We start from the raw sequence: 20,459 nt of genomic DNA, 5'->3' as shown, positions 1-20,459 counted from the left end.
CTTGCCAAAACACGAGATCTTTTTATGTGAAATAGAAAACAGAGAGGGATCATTTCAGGAAGGCCCCACTTCATTTATTTTCCCCACCTGTCCCCACTTAGGGACAGGCGTTCTTAATAGAATTACCTTTTAGCTTCATCTGTGGATGTTCGTCAGCAAAGTTACTTTATAATTCCTTTCTTAGGTGGTCTGTCTATGACAAGTCACCTATTAATTTCATCAGAATTTTGTTATTTATTTTCAAGACCATTGTCACCACAATATGTCAAACGGGCAAAGTCAATTTTATTAAATTTCATGTCATCTATAAAGATATAAAGAATGCATATAGCGTCCTTTGACAAAGCGTTAATCTACATTTGCCACTCTCGACCCAGGTGTAGTAAATTGGTACCTGGTAGGAAGGAATTCCTTGAATGCTAGACGGACCGATCAGGGTAGCCATGCTAAAGCCGGGGTAACAGTATGCAGCGCTTAGAAATATTTGTATTAAGTGCTCTTAAAATGTTGCATATTATCATCATTAAGATAATAACAAGAGGAGCACAATTCACTTTCAGTTGCTATTTCTTTCTAGAATTCCACAACACAAGTAGTTTCAATACCATACTTTATCCGTATTATTTTTCTTTTTGCAATTATCTGTGCTAATGTTTGAATATTTTTGTGTGTGTCATCATTACCTTGTGAATACATCGCAATTTGGCTTTAGCCATGATGATGTCTTGATTTTTATTAATAAACCATTTATCTATCTATCATATACAGTATATTATTTGAATCTTGTGTTATTTCATTCCATTTTATACAAATAAATGATATGGAATGAAGTAAGTTGTTAATTGGCAAACAGGTTTTAAATGTTAATCATGATTATTATTCACAGTATTATTTATCATTTTTTTTATTACTGTTATACACATGAATTTGTTACGATGCTGCAACAAATAACAATGAAAAAAAAACAAAATTTAAACTTGATTTCCTTTTTTTTTATTACAGGAAATATAGGTGGATCAATCAATAACATAAAAATGAAACATCTTACATGTCTTGAAGAATCAGTTCTGATAATTATTCCAAATGATAGTATCCAGATAAAAGTCCAAGTTGGCTGGCGAAAATTCCTTATCCCTATCTAGGCCGGGGTATTTTGGGAGTTCATATGGCCGGGGGGGGGCCTCCTAGGCCCCCCCCTAAGATCTCGGCCGTCGACTGCGCGATCGCGCCGAAAATTGGCACGCGGGTTGCCTGGGACATAATCTACAAGATTGTATAGTAATTTATTTCATGCTAATCACTATTAAGTGATTATGCTAATTTATGCGTAATTAGTATGCGAAATCATACTTTTTCCTCTAACTCCCTAAATAAAGCTCCAAATGTACTAATTTTTGGTATAGCAAATCTTTGTGGTGTTCTTAGCAAGTGTACATGAAAAAAATTGCGATATCAAATCATTTTCTTACGTATTTTATTGTTTTTTGCAATTTCTTATGTATTTCTTTGTTTTTTGGCCTTTTGTTTTTCATTGTTTTTTCAATGAAATTTTTGGGGACTCTTCTGTGATCATAAAAAGCATAAAATAAATACATTTAGACCAACAAAACTAAAAATAATCATACATTTATGCATTTTGGTTGAAAACACAATTTGCATTGACTTTGTACACGAAATCACGTTTTTGATGCAAAGTTGGTCTCAAAAGTTGCGCAAGATTTGGAAGTAAAAAGTCAGCGAGTGGCGCGGTCAAAAAATTTCGCGCGGCAAAAAATTGTGTGATTCGTTGAGGCCCCCCCCGGCCTAGATAGGGTTAAATTAGAGTTCACAATGATGGCAATGATGAAACTGATGTTGAAGCACAATGAATAACAAGAGTCACTGTAACGAGTTGAAATGTCTGCGAAGACGATGTTGATGATGATGAACAGTCAATTTCAGCAATCCATGGGTTGAAGAGTGTTCATTAAAACAGGTTGATGATCTTGATGAAAACTGAGAATTCCGCTCTCAAAGTAACTATATAATTATAATAATAACTATATAATGCATATAATTCCACAGAAGATAAATGTTGTAATCCAGGTGGAAACAAAATATGCTCTGACATGAAGTCTGGCATGAAACTTTGAGTTCTGATCTGATGTGATGTAATATAATGATGTCCTTGAAGAGAAGATAACTAACTTAAATGAATGTAAATGATTTTAAAATTCTTCTTATACATAACAAATGAGTTTAAAGGTTGAAATGAGGGGGTTGACTGTGAGAAGATGATGAGAGGGAGATTGGAGGTGAAAGAAACAGGGAGGAAGAGACGGACAGACAGACAGGGAAAGAGGAAAAACATCTTCATCTTCTTGTTGCTTTTTTGGTATTGACTTGAACCAGAGAATAAACATTTACATCAACATATTTCTTGGTCATCCTTGATAAGAGTTTAGGTAGGTTATCACAGTTTATGTCACCTGATATAACTATGTCACAATTCATTGTGTCAATAACACTAAGAAATCTTTCATGCAAATTAAAAATTCCAATATCTGAAGATGGTGGTCTATACCAAGTTGATACGATGAGAGATTTTGAAAACTTGAGGTAAACCTTGATAACAAGTGCTCCTAAATCATCAAGGATTTAATGAATTATTTTTTCAAAATGTAATGATTTGTGGAGATAAATGGCTACTCCACCACCCTCTAACCCTGTCTTTACGAATCAAATTATGATTGTCAATTATAATTTGGTTTCATTATTTGCGAATACCTGAACCTTGTTAGTCTCAACACATGTTCTCACTTCTTCAATGTGTTTCAGTAGGCTGTTCACATTAAATTTGGCAATCTACAGTCCATTACCACATAATTCTTGGTAGTATAAACCATGTGTACAAGCAATGTTTCGGTTGGTAGTATTTGTACTGACATTGGCCCGTATTCTGAAGTCAGGTTTAACTTAGACCATGGCCTAACTCTGTGCTAAAATTATGGGAAGCCAAAGGTTTCAAAATTTTTATTAAGTTGTAAGTATTTTATGTTTACTGTGCTCTTTCCTGATTCATCGTTGGTGAAGATAATCAACTTTTTATACTTCCTAGACAATTATGAATGATTTGAGAGCCAAATGAGCTGAAATAATATATCTCTACTGTTAGTGATTTATGTAACAATTGGCTATCCATATTTAAACTACAACTTTAAACCTGAGTTTAAGTTAAACCTGACTTCAGAATACGGGCCATTGACTCTGGGATAGTGATATTTTCCTATTATAGAAGGGCATGTCTTTAAAAATACAAAATGTTGCATTGCCAACCGAATAAAGTTCTCTGACTTTTCATTGTACATGTAGATCTCTTCAGGAATGCATGTACCAGCACAAATGATATGTAGCCATTGGTTGCATTTAGTACACTTCAGTCTCTTCTGATTGTTCTTAACTAGTTTCATACAACAGGCACATGGGTATTTGGTAGATACTGAACTTCAACTAGGGGAGCCTATGATACAGTCACATATAAAACGAGTGGATGATTATGGGGGGGGAGTTTTAAAAAAAGTCAATTCGAATGTTCCAGAAAATTTAAAGTCAGTGAGGTAATGGGAAAACAATACAGCCGATGGACGACTGTACGTGTCTGTGGGTGCGCCGTGGTCTAGTAGTTCTGACTCTCGCCTTTGAAACAGAGGGTCGTGGGTTCGAATCATAGCCATGTTGTGTTTTCCTTCAGCGAGAAATTTATCCAAAGTGTGCTGCACTCGACCCAGGTAAGGTGAATGGGTACCCAGCAGGAGTAATTCCTTGCATGTACTGAGTGCCGGTGATGGTAGTTCGAGCTAAAGCCGGGGTAATAATAGCAGTGCTTTGTATCCTCTGGCAAAAATCGGTTTATAAATCTAGCTATAATTATTGTTATTTTTGCAATGCACGCTGGATGATAAACCGTGTGAACAATATAGTCCTGGGTTTCTAGATAGGAGAAAGAAAACAAATTCAAGGATGAAATATGATAAAATGTTAATGCGTATGATTTAAACATGCAATCCATAATCTCTTCCCAATTGGTATGTGAGCCCACTGGCAGATTCACGGGGGTGGGGAGCCACTTTAAAGATGTGCCCATTATCTTTCCACCGTTTTGAATTACCGTTTGAGAACTGAAAGTTGAAAAAGAGGTAATATTAATGATGAAAACACAAGATTCCTCAATTTGCGCAATTTTCATGTCAGCACATATATATAAAATAAAAAGAATCGGCTCGTGATTTGCGCTTGTATCATTATTATGTTACTATACTGCAACAAATAACAATGAGAAAATTAGTTTTAAATTTGATTTCCTTTTCTTTTATTACAGGAAAAGGATCAATCATACACTAAACAAAACAAAATAATGGATTGATGTTAAATCTCTTGAAGTGTCAGTTCTGATTATATTTAAAATGATAATATCCAGGTTGGCTGGCAATGTTCCTTAAATTAATGTCCACAATGATGAAATTGATGTTTAAACACAATGAAAAATAAGAGTCACTGTAACGAATTGAAGTGTCTGCGAAGAATGATTAACAGTCAATTTCCGCAATGGGTAGAAAAGTGTTCATTAAAACAGGTTGATGATCTCGATGACAACTGAGAATTCCTCAAAGTAACTGCAAACAGTTCATTAATGGTGTCAAATAATTCCACAGAAGATAGGTGATGTATTCCAGTTGGAAATAAACTATGCTCTGACATAAAGTCTGGTGTGAAACTCTGAGTTCTGATCTGATATAATGAAGAAACTGCCAGCTTATATATATATAAATTTCCACTATTCTGGAAGCTTCTAGTGTTGTCTTTAAAAGAAAATTCTCCTTTCTAGAATAGTCCACTATCTAGAAGACTCTTGAATGACCTCAGTGAATTAACAATGTAAACAAGATAGCAAATCCTATTGTCATCTGGCAAGGCAGTCGGCATATTGAGACAGGGCATGGCTGTATGCATAAAATTTTTCCTTCGGGTGGCAAGACAACTAACAAAATTCCAAGAAACAAAGCGAGGGACTGAAGCGACTGAGTTGGGCAAGGGGCTCTTTTTCATAGTAAATTGAAGGATGTCATGCACACTTTTGGTGAATTTTGGTGAAAATTTTCGGTTTTAAAAATGTAACTTTTTGCTACATATGGAAATGGGAGAGGAAATGGGTATTATTAACAATATCACTTTAATAGTTTTAGGAAGGGTAATACATATCTAAGACCAACTCAAAGTGTCTGCAATGGGAAACAAAATTATTTATCAGTATGGCACATGTAATTCCTAATCTGCAAAATATATCATATATAGGCTTATAGGACCTATTGTACTTGATTAATAATATAAAGCCAAGGTCATCGTGGATCTCAAGAGATATTAGTGTTTGGTTTTGGTGATCAAAGTTCACGTAATTGAACAAGCTCTAGAAAAATAAACTGATTACCAACACTACACAAACTGCATTAAAATATAAAAATCAAGCTTTTTTATTCACAATGACATCGTACAAGCTGATTTACTTCCCCGATCGATTCCGGACCGAGATATGCCGTCTACTCTTCGTACTCGCCGACGTCGAATTCGATGATCACCGCATCGGCTACGAGGAATGGTCGACGAAGTTAAAGAAAAGTTCGAGTAAGTTGAGAACAGATCAGAACAATGTTGACCAATTCATATAAAAATGCATCGAATAGAGTTTGGAAATATTTTCCATGTACATAGTCAAAAAGAACCACAACATTGGGTATATATGCAATTTTTTGGCTGAAAGTTGTGTAGGGTGTCTACTTCAAGAATCCGACGGGTGCCACTTCGGGCTTATTTTTAATTGACGTCATAGGCCACGCCCACTTTTTTACATACCTCTCAAATATGACTTTCGTGCAATTATTTCAATCATATCTACCCGACTAACTCGCTTATTTTGAAACAAGAAAGGGCATATCATTAAAACAACATGCAACCGAAGAATTAAATAAGTGTCATCCAATAGCCTGTGCCTAATAAAAGGCAACTTGACATAATGACACTTATATAATACACAGAACTTACATAGGTCGCGTTTTTTACACAAATGTATATAGGGTAATATTTAAAAAAAATGATGTTTTTATATTTTTTTAATTCAGATACACCTACTGGGGATTTACCTATCTTAGAGATTGAACAAAAAGAAGGAAAGATTCTTCTTCTTCAGAGTCGAGCCATTCAAAGATACTTGGCAAAGGAATTCGGTGAGTCGATGGTGTTTTCTCATTTCATTTGCTTATCTTATAATTTTAACATATAGTATAGATATGTATATATTGCTATATGTTAAAATGAATATATTTCATATATATATATATATATATATATATATATATATATAGCTCTACTTTTTGCATATCAACCTGCGTTGTCCACAATACGGTTTTGCAAAATCATACAAAACTTTAAAATGTCATTGTTTTCTTATTGCGAGTTTTTTTTCTCCTTCATCTTTCTTCAATCCATTACTCTCATTCTTTCTGTTTCCATGCAATCCGATGTATCTTCATGTTCATCCGCCATCCATATCATCCAGCGATAGTGAAGACCTCTGTCTGCATGATACACAAATGTATTTTTCCTTTACTTTAATAAAAAGGTCTGTATGGAGGTTCAAACGATGAGGCCGTGATCATCGACGTCGTAACGGAATGCTGGGATGAATTCCTCGATGCGGCAGCCAAGATCATGTTTGAAGAAGAGCCAACGAAAAAGGTGAAACAAATTCTTCCTTCATAATTCGTGAATATCGCCTCGATAAAAAAAGAAGAAGTTCATTCGGCTCCTGTGGTGTATATAATGCGCAGGTGTATAGGCCCATTCATAATTAAAATGTCGGCAGAAGTTTTAAAGTTCATGTTTAGAATTAGAGTTTCAATGGCAATTGAACGTGGGGGGTATTGACGGTAATTCTATTTCACTGTTACACATAGGTTGCATCATTCAAAATAATTATATTACAGAGAGTGAGAGAAAGAAAGAAAGGATGGAAGGAAGAAAGAAAGAAAGAAAGGAAGGAATTAGGAAGGAAGGAAGAAAGAAAGAAAAATAGGGAAAAAAGAAAGAAAAAAGGAAGAAAGAAAGAAAGAGAAAGAAAGAATACAAGAAAAAAAAAGAAGAAAAGGGAATTGTAATATAATTGGGCAAAAGTAATTTCTCTTTTGTAATTTTTCTTCTTGTTTTCACTTTACTAGGAATCACTGAGGCAAGCGTTTTTACAAGGAACTGGTCCACGTTTACTAAGCTATCTCGAAATCTTGTTCAAAAACAACAATGAATATTTACTCGGTCAGAATGTACGTATATATATATTAATATATATTTCATTACTGTTCGTTGTTTTAATATATATATACCTTGTCTTTTGTCCGATTCAAGAAAACATTTTCTTGTAAGTAGGGAACAATTAAACCTTGCCATAATTAATATAGAGTTATCTTATACCCTACGCCGACTTGAATAAGTCGACTTGATTTGTAACCTTCACCCCTGTTGTATATCTCACAAAAAAAAATAAAAAGAAAAAAATAGAAAGCTTTTCACCCCAAATCGAAGGTCATTTGGTACACAGAAAATTTGACTTGCAAAAAAAAAGGAATCTCGCTTTCAAAAGGGGAAGGGGGGGCACACTCGTGTTAGAACGGCCGGGTGTGCCCCTCCCCCTGGATCCGCCAGTGGCAATGACCATCACTTCGCTGATTTTATTTAGATTGAACGATCCGGTCCTCTGGTCAATAGTGGGGTCATTTTATTTGACCATGCATGATAAAGCAACATGCCAAGGGCAATGAGCATGTCCTATGCAGTTAACAAGATTTATGCACCAGAAACAACCATGCCTCTCATAGCATGATATAGGCCTATATCTAGAATAAAGATTGAACAAAATACAAGATTTCATAACTGGGGATGTCTACTTCTTTCTCACTCTTTCATTTTCCCTTCCTTTCTTCCATTTTTAGCCATCGTTGGGTGATGTGGCGACCTTCAACTGCATCGATGTGGTCAAAGATTGGGTTGGCGATGAACTCTTCTCTTCTTATCCAAAACTGTTAGCTATAAGAGACAAAATAAGCAAGATAGAAAACGTAGCCGCCTATCTTGCAACAAGACCAAAGTGTTTGTTTTAGACTAGTAGTGTGCATAACCACTGGCGGATCTAGGGGGGGGCGTGTCCCCCTTTTTAAAGAGGCATAATCAAAATTTGTAATGTAAATATGCTGTTAATCTCAAGTGTGCCACCCCCTTTAAAAGCAAGGACTTGGGGGGGGGTTGTCAAATTTTCCTCGGGGAAAATGTGCCCCCTCCCTTTGGAAAATACTGGATCCGCCCTTGTGCATAACAACGATGTCAAAATATGTATTTTTGAGAAGTTGCTTTGTCAGTTTTGGTTGACTTATACGGACTCATCCGTATGGTAAAATTGTTATATTTTGTTCTTTTACCATTTCATTGAGATAAGACATCAAGTTTATGTATCGGGTGAAGAACAGTATAAATACTGGTACTTTGATGAATCCATATAAACTACACCAAAAATCTAAGTTTCATCGAAATGAATAAAAAGTTTTAGGGGGGTCGGAGTAAGTGGTTCACATAAGCAAATTTGATGGGTTTTAGAAATCAAAATGCAAGTTAATTAAAAACAAATGGTAAATTATAACCCATTAAATATCTTGCTTGTGATGCTTGATTCGATTTGAAATTAATACGGGAATATAAATATCACTAATTTAACATTTCTCACAAACGAACTAACCCCAAGGCCCACTCACCCTTAACGCCCCCTAGTTATGGTATTAAAAATTTTGAATAATTTTGGTAACACACATACCCATCCAGGGGCACTACCTCGTTAAAAATTTGGATTTCATTGACAGAAAATATGATCCACCAGAATGGCAAACAACTGTCTCCTCAAGAATTTGACTCTCTCTCAACCGTTTCAAAAAAGTTATCAAGTCCTAAAACTGTTCTGACGAGGCAAAGTTGAAAAATTCAATATAGGCATGATCATTGTTTTAACCAAACTCAGACGAAATTGTTCACGTTTTACTGTTTTTTAGTTTTACCTTTTTGTTAAATAATTAAACATGTTCATTCTCAGGCTTAAATATCAGAAGAGATATCTTCATCATTTTCCTCTCAAATTCAGGAGGGGAATTGTAATTTTTTGTGTTGGTGATTCAGATATTCATGAAACACACAAAGGAAAAAAGTAATATATTTCTCAAAAAAATTTGAGGTCAACATATTGAATTGTTTGTCATGGTATCTGTGAGTTAGCACTGTAGTAAGTTAAGTTGGTATTTTATTCATAGGTCTAGAAAAAAACCTACACAGGCCCCCCCAAAAAAAAAATAGAGGTAATTAAGAAATGAAGGGCACTTTTGGCTCTTTTTCTTTGGCATGTTTGGGGTGGAAATTGTAGGGGGCCTGCACCTTCCATCAATACTCCCACCTGGACTTTTCAAAGACTAAAATTCACATCTTCAACTAAAGAGTGATCTAAAGTATATATCCTAGTCGTTTGTAAAGCCATATGTTACTTGATGAGCAGCCTTACTAAGCAACGATTGACGAAAGAACACAATATGCTTGAATACAAGATAAAATAAGAGAATTCAATATTTATTTACAAATGTACTCTCATCATTCCCTGTTGGAAAAATATACCACGGCTACACTGTTATAACAAAAAGCACACAGGAACATATATACAATTCTTCTTAAAAACGCATTAAAAGCGTGATGAAATATTGCATATCGAGTACGAATACACTTCAAAAGTAGACTTGCACAGCTAAAGGCTAGGATTACAGCAATTTCGTTATGAAATGTTTTTGGTTCTGAGTGCAAACACTGCAAATGTAACATTTAATCGATAGCAATAAAAACAGGATGGATGGCCTGTATAATTTTGACTAGAATGGTAACAGTAGCTGGTAGATAATGTGGATATCATAGATGATAAAAAATCTTGATTAAAACGTAACTAGTCTATAGGAATGGATTTCATTTACAAGGTTCGAAATGGAATATATTACAATCACCATTTACAAGAAAGGTATAACATATTGAATGAAGAATGGATTGCAATGCAAGTGTATACACAAGAAAAATATTGTGAAGAAAAAAAAATTAAAACACATGAATAAAAAATCACTGCAAAAAATACAACTTACTAGACCTGCTAGGCTGTACATTTTTTAATGTATTTCCTTTTTAATGCACTCATTCCAGTTTCATTTAACACCACAATGGTATCGATATAATTGACTTACCAAAGTAATAGTCAAATACCTCTATATATTCAAATTCAAATATGCATAATAATTATTCAGACTAATATTGAATTGTACTTGAGGACATGGAGGAAAGGCAATTATTCTTCTTTTTGATAAAAAAAAGGGGCAAAAAACAATTTAAATGTAAATAATAGGGGTACTATTGTATAATACATGACCAAGTCCTCTGTTTTTAATTGATACTATTATCTCTTATTTTTTCCCTATTTTATTTCTTCCTTTTGCCCTTTCACTACCTGAAATGGGGAGGGGCTGTCAACTTAACGATTGCCCCACCCAACTAACATTTAAACATTTACCTACAGTGTGTGTATATAACTCCAATGATATACATGTACATAGTTTTTGAAGAATTCTTTCGTCGTAGGAAAAATTAACGATCCACGTCACGCTGCTTAAATGTGAATAAATGTTAATCAACCTGTGCGAATGAAGATATATTGCATTGACTATTAGTATCACCATGTCTACAATGTAGCTTTCAAGACTACTTTATTGCAAAGGATGCACTGAAAAAGTGTTTTCATCCAAAATTAGTTTCCGTCACAGATTACTCTTCAAGTCATTTCGACTGTATATTATCCAGTAAGACAACAAAGTGATATAAGAATACAAGTACAGCTAACGAGCTAAGATAAAGATGATGCCGTTCTGTCTTACACTCCCGAGAGGTGTTAATGCAATTTCTTGGATAGAATGCACGATCGTCTGCATCAACGGAGGTAGACATGTATAGTTGTGGCATGTAACGTTGTCATAGCAACGAGCCATGTTGACAAGAAACGAGCAACAGACATTACTTGGTGACGTTCATCACTGCAGCATAACAGTTAAGCGACATGGAGGTGTGAATGAAAGTTGAAACTGATTTTGGCCTCAGTAACGTTTACTCCGCATACATCCGTAATTCCGAAGCTTCGTTATTCCGAAGGTTTGGATATTCCAAAGGTTTGTATTTCCGAACGTTCGTAAGTCCGAAAACGAAATGAGGTTCATAATTCTGAAGGTTCGTTAGTCCGAAAACAAAGTGAGGTTTGTAATTCTGACGGTTCGTTAATCCGAAAATGAAATGAGGTTCGTAATTCCGAAAGTTCGTCAGTCCGAAAACGTAATGATTGACGAACCAATGAACCTGCGGAACAACGAACCTCATTTTGTTTTCGGATTAACAAACCTTCGGAACACTAACCATATTTCATTTTCGGACTAATGTAATTCTGACAGTTCGTTAATCCGAAAATGAAATGAGGTTCGTAATTCCGAAAGTTCGTCAGACCGAAAACGTAATGATTGACGAACCAATGAACCTGCGGAACAACGAACCTCATTTTGTTTTCGGATTAACAAACCTTCGGAACAACGAACCATATTTCATTTTCGGACTAATGAACCTTTGGAACAACGAACCTTATTTCGTTTTTGGATTATCGAACCTTCGGAATAACACCACAAAGGTTCAGATTAACGAACCCTTTTACGTTTTCAGATTAACGAACATCGAGGTACAGGCAATTTACGTGTTTCGGAATTACGAAGTGTAACCGTTTACTCGTACCTCCAAGTATACTACGATTGTAAATCATCATCTCTTGTTTTATGAAAGAGTGATATTTTGGTTCCATAACACAGTCAAGTTTAATTTTGTGGTGTCAATTAACAGAAGCATATAATTATTGTATACATTGTATAATATTCTTCTATAATAGTAGCTCTAAATTTTATAGATATTGTGCTGACATAAGAGTGGCATTTCTATTAACCATTTTTACTGTCATAAATACTATTATCATTTTATTACTATTATTACTTCCATTATATTCATAACACATACAAGATTTTACAGTTCTAAATTGTTAAATCAAATGAAGATCAATTGACACTTGTGAATCAATTCATTGCTACTATTACTAATTACTTAAACAATGGATTAGACACTTTAACTTTATTAGCAAAGTTTTCTGACATAAACCTGAATAAGATTAAACATTCTCACAATAAATACATGTACTTGTACCACAAATTAACTGTTTAATGCATGTACATATATCAACATCATGTTTTCCTTCTAAACATACTTGGCATCATTATAATTATGACTTTCAGCAATTCACAAATTTGGCCCCCAAAAAGGAAGAGAATGACAAAATTTGACAAATTACTAAAGATATTACTGTCCAAATAATGCATACACAAATGAAAAGAAAAGTCAACAGGCAAGAAGTTAATATTGCATTTTTATGTAGCTTACATTAAAATGTTGAATCGGCATTTTGATTAAATATCTTTGCACTTTATATATGTCAGCAATATTAGCAATACTTAATATTAACTCAAAGTCATTCTAACTGCATTTTGTATTCCGATATTAAATAAATACATTCCCTTAAAAAATTAGATTGCCTCAAAAAGTTTATTTTTGGTTATATATTTGGGTTAAGTTGAAATGAAACAATTCCTTAATTCTGAAGCAAGGTACATGTAATCAAATATTTGATTGAACACATATAGACTTTTACTTCAGTACTTAACTTTCAACCTGCATATTTTACATAATTTTTTTACAACTCATATTTCTAAGACAACTTGCCCCTGATAAAAACAGGATATCTTTAACAGTATGAACAATACTATGGCATTTCAACTGTATGTTTGTTTGTGTGTGTGGGGGGTAAGCTAACTCTTAAATTAAACCAATGACAAGCCATGGAATATGACATCTGCAGACTGCAGATTGGAACAAAATTCATACGTTACGACAAAGTTATCTGGGGCAATTGTGCTTTTAGTTGTGCGACTCCAAACCTTTGGAATAAAATGCCTGAGGAAATATTAAAGAAAGACTCCATTATTATTGTTTTTATCAAATTCTTGTTCATTACTTTTAAAGGTTCAATTCAAAAGCTTTTGATTAGTTATTTAAGACTGTTTGGTAGGTTAATACAGTCACAATATCAGGAGCTCCGTAACATACAGTATGTTTATTGCACCCCAATACAGCAAAATGTATGAAATTTCTAATCAAACCATACATGTACAGTGTACAGTACAATCATTACTCAACTCGGTACATAAGCTTAGATCACTCAAGACCAATATTAATAGTAAATTTCTCCCACAAATTAGCAGTCTCTCTAATTAATGCATAAATGATGAAGTATGACCAGAATGTATAACATGTAATTACCTGTGTACAAACGTCATCACATTAAAATTTGATTTTACTTGTATTTTAATTGTGTATATATATATATATTTACAATTTTTTTTTACAAAAATATCTCGTGACACAAAAAATTGAATTCGTTTAGATATAAACATATACAAATATATGTAGGTAGAAATAGTGAAATGTTGTGCATGTGTGCATATTTGGAATGACCAATCATTTTAAACATCATTGACATTTATCTTAATGAGGAAACATATTAACAGGAAAAGAGAGAGGAAATATATTACATGTGAGAAGAGAGATATATGAATAATGAAATAAGATAATAAAAAAATAATCAGAATTTTTTTCTAAAAATACAAATATTGAGTGCAGTTAGTATCTATTTCAGTTGGTCACTAATATCTAATTCTGGAATACAAATAATGGCACCATTTTGTATGTATTCAAGATAAAAAACATGAAAATCGTACCAAAGATCTACACGAGGTCAGACTATATAGCACAAGATTATTACAATTCATTTATAACGACATGTACATGTATGAAAGAGGACTAATGAAGGTTTCAATATCAGTATTGTGTAAATATAATATACATTTTTGGCAGCATTTAGTAGGTCATGTATAAAATAAAGTTTAAAATTTAGTAGAGAAAGTGTTTGAAAGGTATTTATTATAAGTGTGTAACGGTATCCAAATAATGCAAGTGAAATTTTTCTGCAACAATTCTGGTTACATAACATTGAAACCATATGGTCATATATGTATGTTCATTTAGAATTAATATATGATATTGATTTTTTAATCAATTTAGCATCAGTTGTATAATGATAGCAAACTTTCATCTAGCACAAAAAACTTGGGACAAAGATCTTTCAATGTTGGTAGGCCTATCTTGGATTTTTACTATGACCATTCTCTTCCAGAAAATGCAGTTGCGTGCCGGCCAAGACGATACTTCCAATTTTGAGATGACTAGTACAAAACACGTATTTGAAAACTAACTGTTCCACCAGAAGCAGCAACATGTGTGCTCAAGATGACACACATTCAATGCCACTGGTATCTTATCACCAACCTCTTCTCCAGGGTCAAGCAGCTAGCTACTTGTACATGTAGGTTGATGTATTTCATATATATGACTAGTATCTCAATAGCTGGTGCACATTTACATGTACATGCCAAAAAATGTGTGTACTTCATAGAACCAGGTAATAATTTTCCTGGTAAAGCATCGCAATTCGCTCTACATTTTGAAAGACTGCTACGCATAAAGCCTTTTGTATAGCATATTACTACATGTAAGTTGAGAGCTTTTCTTTTATGACTAAAAAATGCTATTCATGAATCTGTAAACCCAAATTATTCCCTGTAGAACTGTATTTCAGAATCAACCTCGTCCCCATGATGCAGCTGCGCTGTGTGCTTGAAATCATATTTTCAACGTCATATGGGTTGTATTTCACATTGTAGAAGCAACCTCGTTACCGGATGAATGTGCATGTGCTCAAAATGATAGTTTCAAATTCTTGGGTTGAAATTTCACCTCTTTGCTAGGATGTAGCTAGTAGAAAGAGCTCCAGATACTTCGATCAATGTAGAACCATCATCATGAAGATACAGCTATGCACTTCAGATTCCAGATGTTACTCTCATAGTCATCAGGTTGCATTTAGTAGCCGACCTTTTCACCATGGTGTAGGTGCATACATGTACTCATAATGAATGTCATTGGATTGACATGTAAAACCAACCTCATCACCAGAAAGTAGCTACGTGCTCAAGGTGATGCTTTCAATGTCATTGGCCTGTATCTTGGCGTCGACCTCTGCTCCAGCGGCTCGAAATGAGATTTCAGCATCGTACGACACACTGACCTGGGCACAAGTGGCATTCCATAACCATCCTTCTCCTCCACGCTTATAGATTGTCACTACCACCTAAACAAATGAATCCAAAGTAATTTCAGAGTCATTCGACACTAATTGCACAAATATTCATTTGAAAAATGAAGTGGTTTCTTTCAAGACAAGAAACTATCTAAAGGAACTCCAGTACCTTTGATTTGGCCAAAAAAATAAATTACAATTCCTTGCAAACTAAACAAATACTTCATTCGTTCAAAATCATACATAAATAATGAACAAGACAAAGGTACCACATTTAATAGATCAAATTTAATATATAAAAAATAATACAGAGAACTATTCATTGAATCACAAAATTCAAATTTGTAGTAGCCCAGAACATTGTAATTAGTCAAGCATGAACACTCAAACATGAACTGCATAATAAAATAGATGATAAATTATATCTGAAAAATAACAAGAAAAAGAAATAAAAGGGTATGATATGATTAATACATGCAAGTTAATACTGATGACTGTATAAATTTAAAGTATTGGGGATTGACCTTGATAGATCAATATGACCTTTGTTAATCCCCTCCACATTTTGATTTTCTATGTCTTTTTTATGTATATATTGTTACTATTTTACTTGTATTTGTTATTATCTATGTACGTACTTGATTGTAATGATATTACAGGATTTTTTACTCAATATGTGGAAATAAATTGAATTGAAAAAAAGGGGATATTTTAATACCTGCGGTGTAAATCCCAAGACTGCCCAAAGAGATCCAAGGACAGAGCTACGCTGATGTTTGAACTCCATCCGAGATGCTGTCTTCCTATTCAGAATGAGGTCTTTATTTCCCTTGTAGTCACCTAATAAATGAATAACAATAATGCAATAACTTCTGAAGGTTTCCATGGCAAAAAAACAAATCAGTATAGAGGCTTCACAGTATTGCATATTTTTTTAGTGTGCAATTTCTGAAAACAAGAACGAAGAACATTCTCGTGAAGGCGACAAGTACACACTTGTCGAAACGTCGAGTTTGGGCGGTCCTTTTCAGGACCAACACTAGCCCAAGAAAGATAGATGGTGTACCGTGAAACCTACTGCACTATTCTTCTTTGCCATGGAAACTTTCAGAAGTAACAAGAACAAACTTCCTGAACAATCAAGTTTGGGTGGCGTTTTTCAGGATCAAGCATGATCCCACAAAAGACCAGGGGGGTGTTTCATATAGCTGTTCGTAAGTTAAGAGCGACTTTAAGAACGACTGGTGATCCTTTCTTGTGGTTAATGGTATATACATTGGTGATGGTTAAGCGCGTAAGAAAGGTTCACCAGTCGCTCTTATCTTACGAACAGCTTTATAAAACGGCCCCCGGGGCTCCGTTGGATAAAAGTTACTATTATTCAGTTGTAACTACCATGGTAACGCCGATCAACAGCCAATCAAAATCAAGGATTCCATGCCAGTTACCATTGGATAGCAAAGTTTCCATAATGGTATTTATGCAACAGGCCCAGGAAACCTCTACATTGATCAATCATGCACATATAGCGATGATCAAAGTTCTAAAATCGACAAGAATACTTATGAAATTGACCATAAGAAAAAAACAAGACATCTTGGCCATTTGGTACATTTTCTATACAGGACAATCAAATATGACAAAATAATATTCATATAAAGAAGGCTTTACCGAGAATACAATCAGCATTTGGAAAAGAGATATTCACAATGTTATTCAACACATTCAAATTAATTTGTGTCTTTTTTTTATTTATCTGCTGATCATCAATTTATTTACTGGAAATGAACTCAAATTGTGAACTTCATTATGAAGGTAGTATTGACCTTTAGAAGGAAGAAAAAAGTAGTTAACTTCTCTCACAAAATGATACAATTAGGTAGGTTCAGTTGGATTATCTTATCAGTAAATAATTCAGTGAATTATTACTTTCATGGTATCTTGTATTCACAAATTAAATTCAATATTCAAGAGCAGAGTACAGAGTGAAAATAATATTACTTCATCCATTGAATTGCTCACCGATTATTTGTTTTCCACCATGTAAATGCACTATGTCCCAAGTTCCTATTTGATTTAACGCATGCCTGGCCGATTCCATAGCACTGTATGATAACTGACCTAAAACAAAGAGAAAAAGATAAATACTGTACTTTATATCCAGGATATGTTTAATCTAAAGTGACCTTAATAGGCCTGTTGATAAATAATTCTGGTCAAATCATTGTTTGAAATAAACAGAGCTAAGTTCAAGTGTTGTGGATTTTAGAAGTATACAAACGATCTGAAAATAAAGAGATCAGTGACTTTTACAAAATGGGTGATATTGATGTAATTGTGTACCATACCCAATCAGACTCAGAAGCAAAGATGGTCTATCTTTATTTCACTGCATCTCAAGATTAACTTGACGTAAAGAAAATTAAAGAAATAAGAACTTATTGAAATAGTTTGTATACATTTACATTTCAAATGAACAAAGCCTATCCATTTGGTACTATAGATACATGCTTACATACATGTATTTGTCTAAAAATCCCCATACATGTACTGTCTACTCTCTTGGTTAAAGATATAGAATGACCATCAACCCCAGATTTTTTTTTTTTTTTTGGGGGGGGGAGTACAAAAGAGGCATATGCCCCATTTTTCACCCTTTTTGTGGATTTTTTACTTCTTTTTGAGGGAGGTACAAAAGAGGCATATGCCCATTACCCCCTTTTGAGCATTTTTAATTATTATTTTTTTTTGGGGGGGGGAGAACAAGAGGCATAATGCCATATTTTCACCCTTTTAAGGATTTTCATTTCTTTTTTTTTGCGAGGAGGGGGTTACAAAAGGGGCATATTCCCACATTTCTCCCTTTTGAGGATTTTTTAATTCTTCATTTTTTTTCTTTTTTAGGGGGGGAGTGCTTCTGATTGTGTTGACCATTGACCACATTTCTCTTTTTTTTTTTAATTTATCATCAAAGAGTTCTTGTCAATGTAAATCTTGCTTCCAGCCCTAATATATGCAATTTAGATTGAATTATACCTGTGATAAAAGAAGGGACAATAGACCCGGCCACCTTGCCTGAGTAGCTCGACTTCAGCGAATCCAGGAACAACGGGTACCTATCTGGGGTCACGATCTCATTCTCTTTCCACAACGAATTATCCAACTCCGATTTGGGATTCATCAAAACTACCCTGGAGAAGAAGAATTTCTCTGCCAGACAGGCTTCATTCCTCAGCAGATGGTTCCTGATTAACTGAGTCTTAGATTTGAGTTCTTGGAGGATATTAGTGTGTGATTCATCGTAGGTTACGCTTGACTGAGTGTTAGAGTCTTTGATGTTTTTTTGTCGGACCCATGATTTGCCGCTTTTGCTCAATGATATCTTCCCAGACCAGTTTTTGACCTCAATGCAGTAGATTCCATACTCTGTCAAAAAGAAAGAATAAACATGCAATAAATTTGAAAATATCTCTTTCATCTGCCAATGTAGTACTAAATCAAACAATTTCTTTTAAGAACTCAATTATTCATTTATTTCATTATATCTTTATTCATCTTTGTTTCATCTTTTATTTCATATCATTTGAAAGAATTTTATCATTCTTAATTATTATCTTTAATATTTCCATTCTTTCTTTTTAAAGGGGAGGGATTCACCTTTAATTTGCAAGGAGCAATCCTTCAGAGATTATATCTGCACATAATCAAATAATGGAAAAGAAAGAGTAGAAAACCTAAGATTTGTGAAGATGGTTGATGTACATAAAAGTATGATCTCTTGATTAAAACCCCATTGGACAATTTTGAAGTGATCAATACAAGTACTATCGAAGGAATATTTTACCTGTCAATATGACAACATCTATTTCATATCGTCTCGTCTGGAATGTATCGGGAACTCTCAGACCTTGGTAGATGCATGAGGACGGCACTCCGGCTTTATGGACAAGGTCTTTGATTAGACTTTCTTCTGCTTGTCTTCCGGCTTTCACCGTTTCATCCTCGTGATGAGAGGCCGGATTACTGGCCTCCTTCGCTTGAACTAAACGGCTGGTGAGATTAAACATGACCTGCAAGAGAATGAAAAGGAAGAAAACAAATAATTAAAAGTTAAGCTTTTTTGAGATATTGTAGGAAATGGATAAAGTCCTCAAATAATAATAATATAATAATATTCCGCATTTATATAGCGCTTAATACATCGGAACGACATCTCTAAGCGCTTTACAGACATATTATTAACAAATAAACAATAGTTTCCCTGCCATTTTGGAAATATATTTAGGCTACTCGTCTCTGTTGTGTAACCGAGATGTGTAAACCTATTTTAGATCATGAATGAAAAAAAAATCAACGACAAAATTTATCAATATCATTCTTACAAATTATTGCTCCAATCAACTAAACCTCGTAGATCTTGAAAATAGCATAAACTACTTATCAAAGGAAATTCCTAAATAACAAAGAGAGGTAAAAGTCATGAAAATCCCTGACTTAATATCAATCAATGTTTACCAAAATATGTTAGTAGATATCCTCGTCTGTGTCCAACAATTTTCAGGTTTGTGTAGAATGATAAAATGGAAACACATAAGTCGGAAAATTTACAATGCAACATTACACATGCACCAGAAGTGTTGTAATACTTGGCCAACCGGGGAAAGCCTTAATTAATTGGCAAAAAGACATTGCGAAATTCATTACATTTGCCAATCCTCATCTTCATCATCGACTCAATAATAATTCGGGCAGGCAGCTAGCAGCTGCAATCATGTCAAGATAACAAATTTGTTATACTTACGACCCTTAGAACAGAAATTGAAAATGTAGCTCTAATTCGTTTTAAATCATCCCGATCTACCGTATGGTAACGTTTGAAGAGTGCTGAAATGTCTTATTTCAAACCTCTTGGAACAAAGAAAGACAACGATCGCCATCGACCAGCTGCGTGATGTAAACAATGATGACGTAACCACAAGAACAAAACATTATTCAATACTATTGTTAAATTTCAATAGCTTTTCTACTCTATGGAGTC

At 34.2% G+C, this 20,459-nt stretch overlaps 2 protein-coding genes across 3 annotated transcripts; one reads left to right on the top strand and one right to left on the bottom strand.

The window, feature by feature from the left end:
* The first annotated feature begins 5,353 nt into the window (after window positions 1-5,353).
* LOC121422237 (hematopoietic prostaglandin D synthase-like) lies at window positions 5,354-8,301 on the top strand. Its single transcript, XM_041617145.1, has 5 exons — window positions 5,354-5,658; window positions 6,153-6,257; window positions 6,653-6,768; window positions 7,248-7,349; window positions 8,016-8,301. The coding sequence occupies exons 1-5, from the start codon at window positions 5,517-5,519 to the stop codon at window positions 8,181-8,183; spliced, it is 633 nt and encodes a 210-aa protein (XP_041473079.1). The 5' UTR covers window positions 5,354-5,516; the 3' UTR covers window positions 8,184-8,301.
* Window positions 8,302-12,609: 4,308 nt separating this feature from the next.
* LOC121422861 lies at window positions 12,610-20,407 on the bottom strand. Of its 2 annotated transcripts, none has more exons than XM_041618083.1 (6): window positions 20,223-20,407; window positions 19,266-19,491; window positions 18,458-18,847; window positions 17,444-17,542; window positions 16,140-16,261; window positions 12,610-15,472 (listed from the first exon to the last, which is right to left on the bottom strand). In XM_041618083.1, the coding sequence occupies exons 2-6, from the start codon at window positions 19,486-19,488 to the stop codon at window positions 15,305-15,307; spliced, it is 1,002 nt and encodes a 333-aa protein (XP_041474017.1). In that variant the 5' UTR covers window positions 19,489-19,491; window positions 20,223-20,407; the 3' UTR covers window positions 12,610-15,304. The 2 variants fall into 2 exon arrangements, with proteins under 2 accessions (XP_041474017.1, XP_041474016.1); XM_041618082.1 differs by lacking the exon at window positions 20,223-20,407 and adding an exon at window positions 19,937-20,018.
* Window positions 20,408-20,459: the final 52 nt, after the last annotated feature.

The sequence above is a fragment of the Lytechinus variegatus genome, chromosome 10 (assembly GCF_018143015.1).
Source record: "Lytechinus variegatus isolate NC3 chromosome 10, Lvar_3.0, whole genome shotgun sequence".
Taxonomy (NCBI): Eukaryota; Metazoa; Echinodermata; class Echinoidea; order Temnopleuroida; family Toxopneustidae; genus Lytechinus; species Lytechinus variegatus.
This window is presented reverse-complemented; position numbering and strand designations above follow the sequence as displayed.